This window comes from Salvelinus alpinus, chromosome 29, assembly GCF_045679555.1.
Source record: "Salvelinus alpinus chromosome 29, SLU_Salpinus.1, whole genome shotgun sequence".
NCBI classification, from domain to species: domain Eukaryota; kingdom Metazoa; phylum Chordata; class Actinopteri; order Salmoniformes; family Salmonidae; genus Salvelinus; species Salvelinus alpinus.
In genome coordinates, this window is record NC_092114.1 from 46,628,922 (window position 1) to 46,642,789 (window position 13,868).

Genomic DNA, 13,868 nt, shown 5'->3' on the forward strand with positions numbered 1-13,868 from the left:
TGGAGAGAGCGGAGGAGCGGGGTGACGTGAGAGAACTTGGGAAAGTTGAACACCAGACGGGCTGCGGCGTTCTGGATGAGTTGTAGGGGTTTAATGGCACAGGCAGGGAGCCCAGCCAACAGCGAGTTGCAGTAATCCAGACGGGAGATGACAAGTGCCTGGATTAGGACCTGCGCCGCTTCCTGCGTGAGGCAGGGTCGTACTCTGCGAATGTTGCAGAGCATGAACCTACAGGAACGGGTCACCGCCTTGATGTTAGTTGAGAACGACAGGGTGTTGTCCAGGATCACACCAAGGTTCTTAGCACTCTGGGAGGAGGACACAATGGAGTTGTCAACCGTGATGGCGAGATCATGGAACGGGCAGTCCTTCCCCGGGAGGAAGAGCAGCTCCGTCTTGCCGAGGTTCAGCTTGAGGTGGTGATCCGTCATCCACACTGATGTCTGCCAGACATGCAGAGATGCGATTCACCACCTGGTTATCAGAGGGGGGAAAGGAGAAGATTAATTGTGTGTCGTCTGCATAGCAATGATAGGAGAGACCATGTGAGGATATGACAGAGCCAAGTGACTTGGTGTATAGCGAGAATAGGAGAGGGCCTAGAACAGAGCCCTGGGGGACACCAGTGGTGAGAGCACGTGGTGCGGAGACAGATTCTCGCCACGCCACCTGGTAGGAGCGACCTGTCAGGTAGGACGCAATCCAAGCGTGGGCCGCGCCGGAGATGCCCAGCTCGGAGAGGGTGGAGAGGAGGATCTGATGGTTCACAGTATCAAAGGCAGCCGATAGGTCTAGAAGGATGAGAGCAGAGGAGAGAGAGTTAGCTTTAGCAGTGCGGAGCGCCTCCGTGACACAGAGAAGAGCAGTCTCAGTTGAATGACTAGTCTTGAAACCTGACTGATTTGGATCAAGAAGGTCATTCTGAGAGAGATAGCAGGAGAGCTGGCCAAGGACAGCACGTTCAAGAAGTTTTGGAGAGAAAAGAAAGAAGGGATACTGGTCTGTAGTTGTTGACATCGGAGGGATCGAGTGTAGGTTTTTTCAGAAGGGGTGCAACTCTCGCTCTCTTGAAGACGGAAGGGACGTAGCCAGCGGTCAAGGATGAGTTGATGAGCGAGGTGAGGTAAGGGAGAAGGTCTCCGGAAATGGTCTGGAGAAGAGAGGAGGGGATAGGGTCAAGCGGGCAGGTTGTTGGGCGGCCGGCCGTCACAAGACGCGAGATTTCATCTGGAGAGAGAGGGGAGAAAGAGGTCAAAGCACAGGGTAGGGCAGTGTGAGCAGAACCAGCGGTGTCGTTTGACTTAGCAAACGAGGATCGGATGTCGTCGACCTTCTTTTCAAAATGGTTGACGAAGTCATCAGCAGAGAGGGAGGAGGGGGGAGGAGGGGGAGGAGGATTCAGGAGGGAGGAGAAGGTGGCAAAGAGCTTCCTAGGGTTAGAGGCAGATGCTTGGAATTTAGAGTGGTAGAAATTGGCTTTAGCAGCAGAGACAGAAGAGGAGAATGTAGAGAGGAGGGAGTGAAAGGATGCCAGGTCCGCAGGGAGGCGAGTTTTCCTCCATTTCCGCTCGGCTGCCCGGAGCCCTGTTCTTAACTGACTTGCCTAGTTAAATGAAGGTAAAATCATGGCAGAAAGAGATTCTCTTTATAGTTACTTTTTTTTTCAGAGCAAAAAATTGCTTGTGTTTTTCTCACCCTCAACCCATTTTGCTCTAGATCTAATAAAGGCCCCTTTAGCTAAATACATTTACATTTGATCTAGTTCTAATCGAGATGTATTCAAATCTGTTTCTTCTGCTGAAAGGGTATCCTTTTCTAAGAGAACATTACATTTATTCATAAGCTCATCTTTAAAATATTTTTGCTTCTTTAGTTCCTTACTGTGTGTATTGGCGATTTAGATCTTACCTTGAATTTAAATATTTCCCAGTTACTTCCATGCTTTGGTTCTAAATAATTTGAGTTAAACAAGTCTATGGTCAAGTTATTTATGCTCTTGTTAAAGACTGGATCATTTAGGAGTGAATTATTAAGTTTCCAGTATCCTCGAATGCCACTGGATTTTTCAGAACATTCTAACTTCAATAATATCATTTTATGATCAGTCAAAGGAGCATGTTTATGATTTACTTCTTGTACATACTGTAAAAGTGGGGGAGAAATGAAAAACAGATCAATTCTGGATCTGATTCGTCATTGACCTATTACACCAGGTGTATTATTTAAGTTCGTATTAAAGAAGCGCCATGTATTGATCACTGTCTGTTTACTGCAAAATTAGTTGTCACTATTCTGAGATCTTTGAGCTATTCTAGGTGGAAATCTATCTAAAGAGTATCAGGTGTTTCATTAAAGTCGCCAGCTATTATAAGCCATACATTTTGTATTCTTGTTTTGGAGCTCAGTAAGCTTATCAGCAAGATCCAAAAAGAAAGTCTTATTTGAGGAGGCAGAGTTTTACCCATGTACAGTTGAAGTAAGAAGAATGCATACACCTTAGCCAAATACATTTAAACTCAGTTTTTCACAATTCCTGACATTTTAATCTGAGTAAACATTCCCTGTCTTAGGTCAGTTAGGATCACCACTTTATTTTAAGAATGTGAAATGTCAGAACAATAGTAGAGAGAATGACTTATTTCAGCTTTTATTTCTTTCGTCACATTCCCAGTGGGTCAGAAGTTTACATACACTCAATTAGTATTTGGTAGGACTGCCTTTAAATTGTTTAACTTGGGTCAAACGTTTCGGGTTGCCTTCCACAACCTTCCCATAATAAGTTGGGTGAATTTTGGTCCATTCCTCCTGACGGAGCTGGTGTAACTGAGTCAGGTTTGTAGGCCTCCTTGCTGGCACACGATTTTTCAGTCCTGCCCACACATTTTCTATAGGATTGAGGTCAGGGCTTTGTGATGGCCACTCCAATACCTTGACTTTGTTGTCCTTAAGCCATTTTGCCACAACTTTGGAAGTATGCTTGGGGTCATTTTCCATTTGGAAGACTCATTTGCGACCAAGCTTTAACTTCCTGACTGATGTCTTGAGATGTTGCTTCAATATATCCACATAATTTTCCATCGTCATGATGCCATCTATTTTGAGAAGTGCACCAGTCCCTCCTGCAGCAAAGCACCGCCACAACATGATGCTGCCACCCCCGTGCTTCATAGTTGGAATGGTGTTCTTCGGCTTGCAAGCCTCCCCCTTTTTCCTCCAAACACAACGATGGTCGTTATGCCAATCAGTTCTATTTTTGTTTCATCAGACCAGAGGACATTTCTCCAAAAAGTACGATCTTTGTCCCCATGTGCAGTTGTAAACTGTAGGCTGGCTTTTTCATGGCGGTTTTGGAGCAGTGGCTTCTTCCTTGCTGAGCGGCCTCTCAGGTTATGTCTCTATAGGACTTGTTTTTACTGTGAATATAGATACTTTTGTACCTGTTTCCTCCAGCATCTTCACAAGGTCCTTTGCTGTTGTTCTGGGATTGATTTGCACTTTTCGCACCAAAGTACGTTCATCTCTAGGAGACAACGCGTCTAATTTACAGATGAACGTGGTACCTTCAGGCGTTTGGAAATTGCTCCCAAGGATGAAACAGACTTGTGGAGGTCTACAATAATTTTTCTGAGATCTTGGCTAATTTTCTTTAAATTTTCCCGTGATGTCAAGCAAAGAGGCACTGAGTTTGAAGGTAGGCCTTGAAATACATCCACAGGTTGACTCAAATGATGTCAATTAGCCTATCAGAAGCTTCTAAAGCCATGACATCATTTTCTGGAATTTTCCAAGCTGTTTAAAGGCACAGTCAACTTAATGTATGTAAACTTCTGACCCACTGGAATTGTGATACAGTGAGTTATAAGTGAAATAATCTGTCTGCAAACAACTGTTGGAAAAATTACTTGTCATGCACAAAGTAGATGTCTTAACCAACTTGCCAAAACTGAAGTTTGTTAACAAGAAATTTGTGGAGTGGTTGAAAATCGAGTTTTAATGACTGTATGTAAACTTCTGACTTAAACTGTACATTGCATATAATAAAACAAGCATTATCTAGTTTTGAAATCAATATAACCCATCTCCCATCTTTGGACATACAAGAATCTAAACGTATGAAGCAGTATCATAGTACCAGCTGAGTGGTTAGACCCGTGACTATAATAAACAGTATTTCCCCATTGTGATTTCCAAAACCTAGAATCTGAATCACAATTCTCCTGGAGTAGAATGAAATCTGCATTAGTGTTTACAAAATAAAAAGTGATTTTCTTTTAGTTATGTTTCATAAACCCCTGGCATTTAGAGAGACAATATTTAGTGCATTGAATTCAAAACGTTGCATAACCTGACAAAAATAAAATAAGACATACAGTTTAGTGAAAAGAACAACTGGTTAACTAGTTGAACTAGTAAGCTAGGTAGCTAATAAGGAAACCTGAGCTTAGAGAAAGAACTGGACTACCCTAAACCGAGGTAGTTATGATCAATATGATGAACCTGTATTCATTTACGAACCTGGTGATATGAAACGGGGTGAATGTAAAAATGTAAATTGTATCGTGCAAAAGGATCCGTGAAAGATGCGCTCTAACCTTCTTCTCTAGCCTTTTTTTACCATTGGCCAAAGTTTTTCCATTGCAACAGCATCTCCTGGAGTGAGAGCCTCTTGATGCGTAGTTTATTCTCCACAAGAAACCTGGACTCCTTGGCTTCTTTCCATACGACATCTCTGTAGATTCTCATTGTTTTATTATATTTACCTTTATTTAACTAGGCAAGTCAGTTAAGAACAATTATTTTAAATGACGGCCTAGGAGAAGTGGGTTATCTGCCTTGTTCAGAGGCAAAACGACAGATTTTTACCTTGTCAGCTCGGGGATTCGATCTTGCAACCTTCCGGTTACTAGTCCAACGCTCTATCCATTAGGCTACCTGCCGCCCCACATTGTGAACCACATGGTGGTTGTCCGCGGAGATCCGTCATTTCTTTGCTTTCCCAGGTGGTGCACCACGTCGCTGACATCAAATGAAATTTTATTTGTCACATACACATGGTTAGCAGATGTTAATGCGAGTGTAGCGAAATGCTTGTGCTTCTAGTTCCGACAATGCAGTAATAACCAACGAGTAATCTAACCTAACAATTCCACAACTACTACCTTATACACACAAGTGTAAAGGGATAAAGAATATGTACATAAAGATATATGAATGAGTTATGGTACAGAACGGCATAGGCAAGATGCAGTAGATGGTATCGAGTACAGTATATACATATGAGATGAGTAATGTAGGGTATGTAAACATAAAAGTGCATAGTTTAAAGTGGCTAGTGATACATGTATTACATAAAGATGGCAAGATGCAGTAGATGATAGAGTACAGTATATACATACACATTATATTAAGTGGCATTGTTTAAAGTGGCTAGTGATACATTTTTGATCAATTTCCATCAATTTCCATTATTAAAGTGGGCTGGAGTTGAGTCAGTATGTTGGCAGCAGCCACTCGATGTTAGTGGTGGCTGTTTAACAGTCTGATGGCCTTGAGATAGAAGCTGTTTTTCAGTCTCTCGGTCCCTGCTTTGATGCACCTGTACTGACCTCGCCTTCTGGATGATAGCGGGGTGAACAGGCAGTGGCTCGGGTGGTTGTTGTCCTTGATGATCTTTATGGCCTTCCTGTGACATCGGGTGGTGTAGGTGTCCTGGAGGGCAGGTAGTTTGCCCCCAGTGATGCGTTGTGCAGACCTCACTACCCTCTGGAGAGCCTTACGGTTGTGGGCGGAGCAGTTGCCATACCAGGCGGTGATACAGCCCGACAGGATGCTCTCGATTGTGCATCTGTAGAAGTTTGTGAGTGGTGACAAGCCACATTTCTTCAGCCTCCTGAGGTTGAAGAGGCGCTGCTGCGCCTTCTTCACAACGCTGTCTGTGGGTGGACCAATTCAGTTTGTCCGTGATGTGTACGCCGAGGAACTTAAAACTTACTACCCTCTCCACTACTGTCCCGTCGATGTGGATAAGGGGGTGCTCCCTCTGCTGTTTCCTGAAGTCCACAATCATCTCCTTTGTTTTGTTGACGTTGAGTGTGAGGTTATTTTCCTGACACCACACTCCGAGGGCCCTCACCTCCTCCCTGTAGGCCGTCTCGTCGTTGTTGGTAATCAAGCCTACCACTGTAGTGTCGTCCGCAAACTTGATGATTGAGTTGGAGGCGTGCATGGCCACGCAGTCGTGGGTGAACAGGGAGTACAGGAGAAGGCTCAGAACGCACCCTTGTGGGGCCCCAGTGTTGAGGATCAGCGGGGTGGAGATGTTGTTACCTACCCTCACCACCTGGGGGCGGCCCGTCAGGAAGTCCAGTACCCAGTTGCACAGGGCGGGGTCGAGACCCAGGGTCTCGAGCTTGATGACGAGTTTGGAGGGTACTATGGTGTTAAATGCTGAGCTGTAGTCGATGAACAGCATTCTCACGTAGGTATTCCTCTTGTCCAGATGGGTTAGGGCAGTATGCAGTGTGGTTGCGATTGCGTCGTCTGTGGATCTATTGGGGCGTGGATCATCCGGGAGCTTGTCTCGAATCCTGGGTGCTACTTTCCCGAGGATGTCAATGGTAACGCTCCGTATGCTCTCCCAGTCCTCTTCTCGCAACCCATGCAGTTTCAGGTTCCATCTCCGGCTGTGGCGCTGTCACGTTCCTGACCTGTTTTCTGTTGTTTTGTATGTGTGTGATGGTCAGGGCGTGAGTTTTGGGTGGGCAGTCTATGTTTGCTGTTTCTATGTTGGTTTTGGGTTGCCTGGTATGGCTCTTAATTAGAGGCAGGTGTTTTGCGTTTTCCTCTAATTGAGAGTCATATTAAGGTAGGTTGTTCTCACTGTTTGTTGGTGGGTGATTGTCTTCCGTGTCTGTGTCTGCGTACCACACGGGACTGTAGCGTTTGTTCGTTCGTTTGTTATAGTCTGTACCTGTTCCTACGTGCTTCGTGTTTTATGTAAGTACTCATGGTGTAGGTCAGTCTACATTCGTTTTTTGTTATTTTGTAATCCTTCCCAGTGTTTGTTTTCGTGTCTCGTCGATTGATTTAATAAATCATTATGTATTCAAAACCCGCTGCATTTTGGTCGAATCACTACTCCTCCTCTTCGTATGAAGGGGAGGAGGAACACCGTTACAGGCGCTGGACTTCGATGATAGGATATTCTGTTGCATTTGGAGATTCACCTGTTGCAGTTTCTGTAATTCAGCTTCCATGGTCAATATTTTTTTTGCTTTGGGTTGACACCTGGTTGAGAAGTTGCTGCACAGTGGCTGAGAGAGACTATATATTTGGATATAGTCTCTGTTGTTTTTTTCAATGATGGCCAGTTTCTCAAAGATGGCTTTGAGAATGTCAGGGTTGGTAGAACCATTTTTGACTGCTCTGTATTTGGTTGGAGGGCTCTTACGTAGGTGGCAGTAGTGAGAATAATGAGTATTTTGCCTTGAGTTCTGGAATGTCTTCACGTGGGCTGCTAGCATCTGAGGTGATAAGCATCTATTCAGCCATGCCTTGCCCTTTTCGGTTTCTTCTGCCCATGTAGTCGTGTGATCACCGTGTTTTCCAATCACCTTCTGTTACTTCATATAGGCAAGGGTCAGTTTACCCCCCAAACAATATTAAATCCTCGAGTATTGATCATAATTTTCCTGGTTTATCGAGGCGTACGTTCAAATACACCCACTCTTGGACTCCCTCTTGTTAGCATGGTTACCATGGAGAAGTGGCAACAACATAGGTGATGTTGGCATGGAAACGACACATAGGAGGAGCGAGTGATAAGACACTGGGGGACGCGCCATCACAGACGATCCCACTCTACTACACCGTGTTTCTGGGAGTAGGGTGAAGTTGCCCCTAAATGCTGATCTTGGGTCATTTCCCCCATGAGGCCTAATGGTTAAGTTTAGTATTGGGGAAAGGCAAGCTTATCCTAGATCTGTACCTAGGGGAAACTTTATCCCGGAGCACTTTATTGCAGGGTCATTCTCTGACCCTGACACAGTACTATGAACCAGGACAGCCTCACCTTTTTATTTTCCCCTTTAGACCTAGTCATCTTTTTTTTTCTTCAATTTGAGGTCATAGAGATCCTACAATAAATGTTCTGCATTTAGTTCTATGTTTAAGGTCTACAATATGTGAAGAACACATCCTATTTAACTCATAGGCAAATAATACTGTTTATTATATTCTTCTTTACACATGATTTTGATTTGATGTTTTCTGAGAGATGACTCGTGACACTATATATGAGTGGATGTCATGTCTTTTGTGTGAGTGTCAGAGTAGGTCGTTTACGGCTCATCTGAGTGTGGGTAGTGTGTGGTTTTGTGACATCATGATTACCGGAGTAGTTTCCGACGAGGCTGTCATGAAAGTGCTTTGGTAGAATTGGCGTAGTGTGGCTGACACACCCCTGCTCTACTCTCATCCAAAGCATCCAAAGTCTTGTGTAATTCAATGCCTTAACATGGTAAATGTCACCGCAAAACTCTGTAGCCTTTAGTGTCAATAGCTCTGGGGAGGGAAAAAAACTAGGCTACTCATGACTCCTATTTCATCACCTCCTTATGAGCCCCCTGCCTTTTGCCACATTATCTACTACTTCCTATCTACAGTTTGATTTTGCTCTTGTTCTCACTCCGTCACACTCACTCTCTCTTGATCCCTTTCTTTCCTTCTCCTCCCCCACAACCTCTTTTCATAAGTGTTTTTATATTGAGTACTGGCACCCTCTCTCCCTCTAGGAGATGTTGGGGCCCAGGCCCTGTTCTCAGTGCCGCGGAGGCCTGGCTTTGGCACCATGGGGAAGCCTATCAAGCTACTGGCCAACTGCTTCCAGGTGGATATCCCCAAGATGGACGTCTACCTCTATGAAGTCGACATCAAGCCCGAGAAGTGCCCGCGTCGCGTCAACAGGTAAACAGCTGCCCGACGCACTGGATCAAACCCACAAACCTATCACGTGTCAGCATCAATATTCTCAAACCAACACAAACTGGCTGCAGATCTTTCATGTGATCTCATGAACTGTACTCTGCATCACTTTACCCACTTAAAAGACCATGGTTATGGAGCAGTGTTGGAGAGTTGATATATTTGTCTCTCTGGTGCCCCTATAGGGAGGTGGTGGACTCCATGGTGAAGCACTTCAAGGTGACCATCTTTGGGGACCGAAGGCCAGTCTACGATGGGAAAAGGAGCCTCTACACAGCCAACCCCCTACCAGTCGCCACAGCGGGGGTGAGTTGCAAGCGCACACAAGATACACATGATAACATTTCTAGTGTAATTTACAATGTTGAATGTCAGATGGGTGTGCTAGTGATACATTGAGTTGCCGTAGCTTGAGCTCCCATATATATTCTCCTCAGGTGGATCTGGATGTCACCCTGCCAGGGGAGGGGGGTAAGGATCGCCCCTTCAAAGTGTCCATCAAGTTTGTGTCGCTAGTCAGCTGGCACCTGCTGCACGAGGTCCTGATGGGGCGCACCATGCCTGAGCCCTTGGAGCTGGACAAGCCCATCAGCACCAACCCTGTACACGCTGTAGATGTGGTGCTGCGACACCTGCCTTCCATGACGTGAGTGACTGCTGCCGCCCTAGTGGACAGCACTGGCATACAGATTTATCTATGGTCTGAGGGCCTAGGCATGTCCACGTACTGTAGAACTGCTATAAAAAGCTTTATGCTGTGTTTTTTTTTAGATGTGGAACAAGCTATTCTGTTTGGTGTGCAGTTTAAGAGTATATACAGTGGGGAGAACAAGTACTTGATACACTGCCGATTTTGCAGGTTTTCCTACTTACAAAGCATGTCGAGGTCTGTAATTTTTATCATAGGTACACTTCAACTGTGAGAGACGGAATCTAAAACAAAAATCCAGAAAATCACATTGTATGATTTTTAAGTAATTAATTTGCATTTTATTGCATGACATAAGTATTTGATATATCAGAAAAGCAGAACTTAATATTTGGTACAGAAACCTTTCTTTGCAATTACAGAGATCATACGTTTCCTGTAGTTCTTGACCAGGTTTGCACACACTGCAGCAGGGATTTTGGCCCACACCTCCATACAGACCTTCTCCAGATCCTTCAGGTTTCGGGGCTGTCGCTGGGCAATACGGACTTTCAGCTCCCTCCAAAGATTTTCTATTGGGTTCAGGTCTGGAGACTGGCTAGGCCACTCCAGGACCTTGAGATGCTTCTTACGGAGCCACTCCTTAGTTGCCCTGGCTGTGTGTTTCGGGTCGTTGTCATGCTGGAAGACCCAGCCACGACCCATCTTCAATGCTCTTACTGAGGGAAGGAGGTTGTTGGCCAAGATCTCGCGATACATGGCCCCATCCATCCTCCCCTCAATACGGTGCAGTCGTCCTGTCCCCTTTGCAGAAAAGCATCCCCAAAGAATGATGTTTCCACCTCCATGCTTCACGGTTGGGATGGTGTTCTTGGGGTTGTACTCATCCTTCTTCTTCCTCCAAACACGGCGAGTGGAGTTTAGACCAAAAAGCTCTATCTTTGTCTCATCAGACCACATGACCTTCTCCCATTCCTCCTCTGGATCATCCAGATGGTCATTGGCAAACTTCAGACGGGCCTGGACATGCGCTGGCTTGAGCAGGGGGACCTTGCGTGCGCTGCAGGATTTTAATCCATGACGGCGTAGTGTGTTACTAATGGTTTTCTTTGAGACTGTGGTCCCAGCTCTTTTCAGGTCATTGACCAGGTCCTGCCGTGTAGTTCTGGGCTGATCCCTCACCTTCCTCATGATCATTGATGCCCCACGAGGTAGGATCTTGCATGGAGCCCCAGACCGAGGGTGATTGACCGTCATCTTGAACTTCTTCCATTTTCTAATAATTGCGCCAACAGTTGTTGCCTTCTCACCAAGCTGCTTGCCTATTGTCCTGTAGCCCATCCCAGCCTTGTGCAGGTCTACAATTTTATCCCTGATGTCTTTACACAGCTCTCTGGCCTTGGCCATTGTGGAGAGGTTGGAGTCTGTTTGATTGAGTGTGTGGACAGGTGTCTTTTATACAGGTAACGAGTTCAAACAGGTGCAGTTAATACAGGTAATGAGTGGAGAACAGGAGGGCTTCTTGAAGAAAAACGAACAGGTCTGTGAGAGCTGGAATTCTTACTGGTTGGTAGGTGATCAAATACTTATGTCATGCAATAAAATGTAAATGAATTACTTAAAAATCATACAATGTGATTTTCTGGATTATTTTTTATTTTTTTAATTACAGACCTCTACATGCTTTGTAAGTAGGAAAACCTGCAAAATCGGCAGTGTATCAAGTACTTGTTCTCCCCACTGTATGTATTTATATACTAGTAGTCTACAATGTATATATTATATATCTATAGTATAGATTATTTCAAAGAAGATATATAACCCAATGAAGCTAGATCTTGAATAAAACATGATTAGTAGAGTAATTCAATAAATTTTCTGTCTGTGAAAGGTGACCCTCTTTCTTCTCCCCAGGTACACCCCAGTGGGGCGCTCCTTCTTCTCCTCCCCAGAGGGTTACGACCACCCCCTGGGCGGGGGTAGGGAGGTGTGGTTCGGCTTCCACCAGTCGGTGCGGCCCGCCATGTGGAAGATGATGCTCAACATTGACGGTGAGGGCCTTTTCCCTTGACTGTAAAGAACATGGACAATGATAAAAAAATATATTCTTCACTGTTGGCAGGGACGTGTTTCCTTCCATGTTGTCTGGATGATGATGTAGTAGCTGTGTAGCGTCTCAGTCAGTCTGTGATGTCTCAATCAATCAAATGTATTTCTAAAGCCCTTTTTACATCAGCAGTTGTCACAAAGTGCTTATACAGAAACCAAATCTAAAACCCCAGAGAGCAAGCATTGCAGATGTAGAAGCACGGTGGCTAGGAAAAACACCCTAGAAAGGCAGGAACCTAGGAAGAAACCTAGAGAGGAACCAGGCTGTGAGGGGTGGAGATTATAGGAGTACATGGCCATTAAGTCCAGGTCGTTCTTCAAGATGTTCATAGATGGCTAGCAGGGTCAAATAATAATCACAGTGGTTGTAGAGGGTGCAACAGGTCAGAACCGCAGGAGTAAATGTCAGTTGGCTTTTCATAGCTGAACATTCAGAGGTTGCGACAGCAGGACAACAGGTCAGGGTTCCATAGCCGCAGGCAGAACAGCAGAAACTATTAGCAGTACGACCAGGTGGACTGGGGACGGCAACAGCCAGGAGTCATCAGGCCAGGTACTCCTGAGGCATGGTCCTAGGGCTCAGATCCTCCAGGAGGGGAGAGACACAGACACTGTCTTGATGGGGAAAGCTGAGCTGACTACAATGACTGTGCTATGGGCAGACTCCACTAAGCTGGCAATGACTAGGGTTTTAAATTTGTCAGAGCTAATGGTGGGAGGCTTCGGCGGCTCAGACCCCGTAACGGGTGGAGGACAGACCTGAGAATGCTCGGGCTCTGACTCGCTGCTTAGTGGGGAAAACCGGTTGAAAGTTGCTGTTGGCTGAATGAGCGACACCGGTTAAGCATGCCGGCAGCATTTCTTTCCAGAAGCTGTGAATTTTTTTTCCTGCTGCGGGAACTGTGGGGGGGATTTCACACTACTACCAGTACTTACTGGTGGCACAGAATTGCCCTTGCCTAACGATTGCGTCTTGCAACTTGGCTATCCTCACCATAAGGCGATAGTTCTCCTGCATATTATGAGTAGGTCTATAGCGACTGCAATTCGAAGTCATCATTTTACTCGGCTTTTTCGGCTGGTGGAGGTCCTACAGATCCATGTCCAGAAAGTGATCGGGGCGGAAAACTTGGATGAAAAAAAGTTGAGTAAGGACAAAACTAAGATGTTGGTAAATTTGTTAAATACAGAGTTTGATTTAATAGTTATTAAAAGTAAAATGTTTGGCTCCTGCCAAGTAGCATCAAACAGCACGGAGGCTGCGTGGAAGTGTCTGAGTTGCATCGTGTTTACTCAGTCATGTCTTTGATTAGTCCAATTGGTATAGAATTCAGCCTATCCCTCACATTTTTTCTTTGGTTATAAGCTATCAGAATTGGGTTCCTTAGCTACATTGAAGTCCCTGATTTTCGAATTGACCTAATCTAACTCTTACTATTTGGATTTGGTTGTAGACTATCATAACTTGGATCCTTCCGCATTGAAGTAACTTATTTTAATTTGACCACTTCTCATCTATAGTATCAGCCACGGCGTTCTACAAGGCCCAGCCGGTGATCCAGTTCATGTGCGAGGTCCTGGACATCCACAACATAGATGAGCAGCCCAGGCCCCTCACTGACTCCCACAGGGTCAAGTTCACCAAAGAGATCAAAGGTATGCAGAGTGACGTCACCACCACCCCATGCTCAGGAATGCTAACACTGCTAGACTCCTTGCATCACTGTTGAACTCCAGGGCTAATGTTTTTGTCATTCTAACTTTGTTTTGGTTGTAGGGATATTGGTATTGCAACTCACTGCTATTTCTGTATTGCTGAATTGTTTTACTACCTACCAAATTGTACACACCACATGAAAATGTGTTTGCATCGGGCATTAGAAGCCCCTCAAACTATATAATTATAGTTGGATAGTTCTTCTCACACATATTCCCCCTCCTTCCTTTGTTGTGTCCAGGTCTGAAGGTGGAAGTGACCCACTGTGGGACGATGCGGAGGAAGTACAGAGTGTGTAACGTGACTCGCCGTCCTGCCAGCCACCAGACGTGAGTACCTACACAGAGAGACGTATATATGTGTAGTTTAACTCTGACACATTCTCCATTGAGATTAAGTTTATTCCTGGAA

General features: G+C 45.1%; 1 protein-coding gene across 2 annotated transcripts in view; it reads left to right on the forward strand.

Moving 5' to 3' along the window:
• LOC139558834 (protein argonaute-3-like) overlaps window positions 1-13,868 on the forward strand; it is a 44,025-nt gene that overhangs the window by 12,288 nt on the left and 17,869 nt on the right. For both annotated transcript variants that reach the window (XM_071374333.1, XM_071374334.1), the window contains exons 2-7: window positions 8,793-8,964; window positions 9,168-9,288; window positions 9,420-9,628; window positions 11,546-11,682; window positions 13,262-13,396; window positions 13,699-13,786. In XM_071374333.1, coding sequence (XP_071230434.1) covers window positions 8,793-8,964; window positions 9,168-9,288; window positions 9,420-9,628; window positions 11,546-11,682; window positions 13,262-13,396; window positions 13,699-13,786 — 862 coding nt within the window. The remainder of the gene's footprint in view (window positions 1-8,792; window positions 8,965-9,167; window positions 9,289-9,419; window positions 9,629-11,545; window positions 11,683-13,261; window positions 13,397-13,698; window positions 13,787-13,868) is intronic.